Below are 5,995 nucleotides of genomic sequence, written 5' to 3'. Positions count from 1 at the left end.
TACTACCTTGTAATAGTATGGATATGGGCAGAAATCTATTTCTTTATTTTTTTCTACTTGAATACAGTACATAATGGCTGTTCTGTTCAAACATAACTTCTATTAATCTAATATTTTTTCAACTTAAAGAAAAAAGATGAACAATTTTCACTGCAAAAAACAAACAAACAATATAACACACTTGGATATTCAAGTTAATATCATAACTTAAACGGAAATAAATCATCACTGTTAACTAATTCTTATGTGTAAATGTACATCACTGAGCGAACGCGGATAACAATAGATAAGATGCAAAATCTGTAAAAATCTTCTACAGATGTACTGCAACTTTCCCTCCAATCTTCTCATCATCAGCCAGAGTGATTTTATAAGATATATTGAGTTAGAACAATGAAGCAAGCTTCGTATAGAGCCATTGCTTTCATTTTACGTTTTTGCTTCGGAAGTGTCAAAATGAAATGCCCACCATCACGAGTCACATACTGTATATACGGCTCCACGTCGTACCTACGAACAAAGCGCTGAACGCGAGAAACATACGATGCAGATTGTTGACAACAGATGGCGTACTTTCTGAAATTCGCATGCTTTCCCTTCATGCTTCTCCAGTGCAAGAATGCGTGCAGGCAGTCAAGTAGAAAGACTTTTTCCGGTCTTTTCTCTCTCCATCTTTTTTTTTATGCCTCCGCCACGAAGTGGTGCCGGAGGCATTATGTTTTCGGGTTGTCCGTCCGTCCGTCCGTCCGTACGTACGTCCGTACGTCTGTACGTACGTACGTCCGTACGTCCGTACGTCCGTACGTACGTCCGTCCGCATTCGTTTACGCGATAACTTGAGTAATATTGACTGGAATTTTACCAAACTTGGTCCAAGTATAAAGTATGATGGGGCAATTAATTGATTAGATTTTGGGTGAAATCGGCCAAAGGTCAAAGGTCAAAGGTCATGGTCAAATCATTAAATTGTATCTGTTTACGCGATAACTCAAGACTGGATTCAGCAAATTTCACCAAAATTTGTCTGAGGATGATGTATGATGGGAAAATTACTTGATTAGGTTTTGAGTGAAATTGGACAGAGGTCAAAGGTCAAAGATCAAGGTCAAATCCTAAAATTTATCTGTTTACATGATAACTCTAAACTGGATGAAGCAGCTTTCACCAAACTTGGTCCAAGGATGATGTATGATGGGACAATTAGTTGAGTAGATTTTAGTGACATTGGCAAGAGGTCAAGGTCATAAGGTCAAGGTCAAATGCTAAAAACATTGCTATTTCCCCCATATCCATGCAATGCCCGAAGGTGTTATCTTGAAACTTATTGTAGACATGTACTACTGCATAAAGATTCTCCAGAGAGAGTTTCATGTCACAAGGTCAAAGGTCAAAAGGTCAAAGGTCAGGTGAATATGTTACAATTTCACTTTTCTTGCAAATGGTTCAATGTATCTTCATGGAACTTGGTACATACACATGTACTGACTGGCAGGGATTTTCTAAGGAATGTAGGGGTCATGGGTCACTAGTCAGGGGGTCAAAGGTCAAGGTCAACTCCTCAGAATGTTACTATTTCCCTCATATACTAGTATATGCAATGCTTACATTATTATTTTTAAAACTAAAACTTGATATATACATGTATTCCCTAATGGAGATTCTCTGAGAAATTTCCAGCCAGAAGGTCAAAGGTTAAGGGTCAAAGGTCAGGTTTAAATGCAAATATATATATATTTTATACTATAATTACACTCTTTCTTCATACCTTGAAAAGTACTCAATGCATAAACTTATAAAAGGGTAGGTAAGAAATCAAGTAAAAGTTCTCAATTCCCCAAATACAGGTACCTGCACTCTTAGACAATTATAGCAAACCTAGTTCAAGGAAAGTGAACATTCAAGATATTTCTGACAAACCTGTCATTTCAATATTTTGTCAGTTTTGTGAAACTGCCATAACACATTGTGAAGACATTGTACCATACACCTATTGGGAGAATCATGCATTATGGCGGAGGCATCAGTCGCCATAGCGACATTTCTAGTTTTTTTCCTTTCTGGTACGAATTTTTATTGTAATAATGAAGGTATCGGGCAGGATATAGCCGGCATACAAACACTGAAGATGGAAGACGGACAGAGATATTTGTCAAGGCATCTTATCTCGGATGCCTCAGTCAAGTAGTAGTAGTAGTTTAAATCGTCGTCGTAGTAGTAGTAGTAGTGGTAGCGGTAGTAGTAGTAGTAGTAGAAGTAGTTGTAGAAGAATAACTTAGTAGTAATGACGCAAACATGGTAGTAATTCACAAAACATCGTTCCAAAGAAATAGCCAGTTCTCTTTGATGAATCGTTGAAACATTGTTAAATTTATTTTACGGTGTTAACTGTGGACAACCTGGTAGCATTTATGACAAGACTCAAGTCATGTAAACAAAACCGAAAGGGGAGGGGTCAGGTGGCCAAAGGTTTTAATTCAGAGTCTTCAATTCTGTGCCCGAAGTCCCATGTGATTTGCCAATGCATTGTTTGATACGAGCATCATGGCCAATGACAAAATCATCGTCAGAACTACATACCTGACGAAGCCAGACAGTTGCTATTCTATGGAACTGGCGGCATGTGAAGTTGCATGCATTGTAAACATGAAATTGAAGGCATCGTTTTTATCTCAATTATCTTAATGCCTTGTTATCTTCACAGAATCTAATTTGCACAACTTGCGGACTGCTGCCAACGTGATCAAACGAGAGCCCAGTGAGATGGGACCTAATCTTCATGACCTGGACGAGGTCATGCTCGAGTTCGTACCCGAATCGGAAAGTGGCGACGATGCGGACATTGAGGGCGCGCTCGAGGAAAAGCCCGCCGTGGCGCAGGCAGCCCAGAAGGGAGGGAAGAGAGGGCGCAAGAGCAACAAGGCGGCGACAACGGAAAATGGGGAGAAGCCCCCGCCGAAGAAACGCGGCCCGAAGAAGAAGAAAATGACCAAGGCACGCATCCAGAAATTCAAGCAGAGGCGACTCAAAGCGAACGCACGCGAGAGGAATCGCATGCACGGACTGAACGACGCGCTGGATCATTTGCGCAAGGTTGTGCCCTGCTACTCGTCCACGCAAAAACTGTCGAAGATAGAAACGCTTCGACTAGCGAAGAACTACATCACGGCTCTCTCCGATATTCTCCGTACAGGCATGGTCCCCGACACCGTCACATTCGCGCAAACTCTGTCACGTGGTCTGTCTCAACCAACAACAAATCTCGTTGCGGGAGCCATGCAGCTAAATCCGCGAACTCTTCTTCCAGATGATCAGACATCGCCCTACGGAGCCTGGTCGACGGGTGCCTCCATGAACAGTATGACCGACAGCTACGGTTATGATTTGTCTAATTCCGCGTCGCACAGGATCGACGAGAACTTTAATTCATCGAGTCTCCCCAACACCGGTGGTACGCCATTACAGCAGAGGTTTTTACCAACAGACGGTTACTGCGGATCGCCCCAAGAACTTTACCACCGGCAGTTCGATGCTACGGTCTCGACCTCAAGCTCGCCGTCGAATTCCAGCTACAGTTGCCAATACCAGCAGACGTCACCACCTCCTGCTCTGACGACCACGGCCGACAAATACACACAGCGCCCTCTTACGTTCCCTCCGCATGAGTCCATGGGCTTTCCAGCGGGGAATCCCCTCTACACTCCCTACACGGACATAGCTGCAGTCAGTGATGTTACGAGCACCACTATGTACTCTCCAGCAAGCGCTAGCACTGACCACTACGGACTCAACACACTTGTCGGGGATAAGAGCTATAAGACTCTTGGACTCTCTGGCTTAAACGGACCAGATATCTTTCATGGATGATCCTTATAGTGTGATTAAGGACTCCGGTAATCAGTATTTGAAACTACAAACGTAAATCCAATCTACTGAAACTGTTATTCTTTGTTGATGAATCTACATTTTATGAGAGCCGACATCAGTTGCAGCCATGAATTCGAAGAAGAGAATTACTTCTCTCCTAAAATTATGTGTCGCCATCATTGCAGTTTGCCATCACTGCGCAAATCAAATGTTTGTAATCCACTACATACGGAAGCCATTATGAACAATACTTTAAGAACAATATCGTCAAGAAAGAAATAATTTGATTAGCAAGGACGCAATTTTTGTAAATAAGAATATAATCATCATTAAATTTTCATTTAGAATGACTCATGAGTCAAGCATCAACTCTTCCGGCCAATTTGAACAATTAACTGACCCGACTAACTTTCATCGCATCTGCGTAATATGTAAACCTTTGCTTGTTTGTAATTAAAGAGCGTCATTAGAGCACTTACTACTTTCTTACTATACCCAGTTGGTTGACGCAAAACATAACGGCTCATCCTCGAAGCGTTATGCCGCATCTCACAATGCACCATACTGCAGTATACCAAGTGCAATATTTTCCGCAGCTCTGGACTTATTGTTTCCTTTCTCGTGTGCTATACCGCTCTTCAAAGTGCTTGCTGTATCGCAGTAAAAATCAAACGTCTTGCCTTTCAGACAGTATAAAAACTTACTCGTGCTATGTGGAAGGTCTTCCCGTACATGTACCAGTCGCAAATCAATGATGTAAAATTGTAGTCTTGTCTTAATGTGTACTTTGTTGGCAAACACGTGTAATTCTTTCTTATATTGTTTTTTTTTTTTTTTGGGGGGGGGGGGAGAACTTTTGTAGGGATTGCGTTCATTCCTCAAGGAGGTTATTATTGAGGGGAATGTTTGATGTTTTCAATTGCATAAAGAGGGAAAAGAGAATGAAACGAAAAGAGGGAGAAAAAGACTGAAAGGGAGAGAGGGAGAGAAGGAGCGAGAGATGTCGAGAGGGCGTAGAAGTTTTCAACTTACAAGATTGTATTTAATGATGGTGGTGCTGATGATAATGATAATGAGAATTGCATTCTTTTAGGACATCGATTGGTATCGTCTTGGTATCGTTATCATGAAGCTGATAATGCATTATCGCCATTTTGTCCTGTCACTCCTGCAACACTTGCTGGAATCTCGAACTTGCCATTTGACCTTTCATCGAGCTCAATGTAGAGACTGAATTATTCGAAATGGCAGTTCCTACACTATAATGTGAAATAATACTTCTTGGCACACTATATCACATAATAGTCCAAAGAGGGCGCCCTTACCTGTCGTCATTTTTTTTTTTAATTCTCTGATAATCGAGCTAAAAGCACGGTATGACCCCTTTTCAGTTACTCCTGCTATTATGAAAGCCAAATGAATGATTTTATTAGCAGTATCTTAAAGAGTGATGGATCGTAATTTTTAGAATCAGACGGCATTATTGCATCTCTGAAGCAAAATCCAGGAAATTCTGAAGTAACCGAATTTCATTCATAATATTTCTTTTCAGAGATTTTCTAAGTTAGACGTTGTTTCACCACACAGCACTAATTGAATGTTGAATGTTTAACTAAATCCTTTGAAAGAGAGAAAGTTGCGCAAGACAAACTGGTAAGGTGAAATCGACGGGATATCAAGCTGTGCGTTGAATGTTTAACGAATGGAATTTTAAATACTGTAAATGTGTAGGTCTGTTGTGCCACAAAACATCCTATCATATAAGATTTTTGCGATAAAGCCTAAAATATAAGGAGATATCACTATTTTTCTCATTAAACCATAGCTGTAGACGGTTTAATCTGGAAACATTTTTATAATATCTATTGTTCATATTTTGTATATTTAACAATACTTAACATCGATTATACTGGTTCAAATTTTTACATTGGTTGTTTCTATCCCTAACTCACATTTTAGAACTATTTTGAAGCACTAATGCTGGGTTTTTGTTTCATCTGCAAATGGTAAATTATGCCTTTTATTAAGCGCCATCTTTAAACATTTTAAAGTAAGTCCACTTTTAAAATAAAACCTTACCAGTGATACTTCTCTTGTTACATAACAAGAAATACTTTTGAAGGTATGAGAT

At 40.3% G+C, this 5,995-nt stretch overlaps 1 protein-coding gene across 1 annotated transcript; it reads left to right on the top strand.

Annotated features, from left to right (window-relative positions):
* The first annotated feature begins 2,694 nt into the window (after positions 1-2,694).
* LOC140243876 (uncharacterized) lies at positions 2,695-3,864 on the top strand. The gene has a single exon (XM_072323548.1). The coding sequence runs from the start codon at positions 2,761-2,763 to the stop codon at positions 3,862-3,864; it is 1,104 nt and encodes a 367-aa protein (XP_072179649.1). The 5' UTR covers positions 2,695-2,760.
* The last annotated feature ends 2,131 nt before the right edge of the window (positions 3,865-5,995 follow it).

Source organism: Diadema setosum, chromosome 20, assembly GCF_964275005.1.
Source record: "Diadema setosum chromosome 20, eeDiaSeto1, whole genome shotgun sequence".
Taxonomy (NCBI): Eukaryota; Metazoa; Echinodermata; class Echinoidea; order Diadematoida; family Diadematidae; genus Diadema; species Diadema setosum.
The sequence above is the reverse complement of the archived record's forward strand: the minus strand, read 5'-3'. Positions and strand labels throughout refer to the sequence as shown.

Bases quoted from the DNA above. Each gene is read 5' to 3' on its own strand.
- LOC140243876 (XM_072323548.1), top strand. From the start codon at position 2,761: ATGGGACCTAATCTTCATGACCTGGACGAGGTCATGCTCGAGTTCGTA.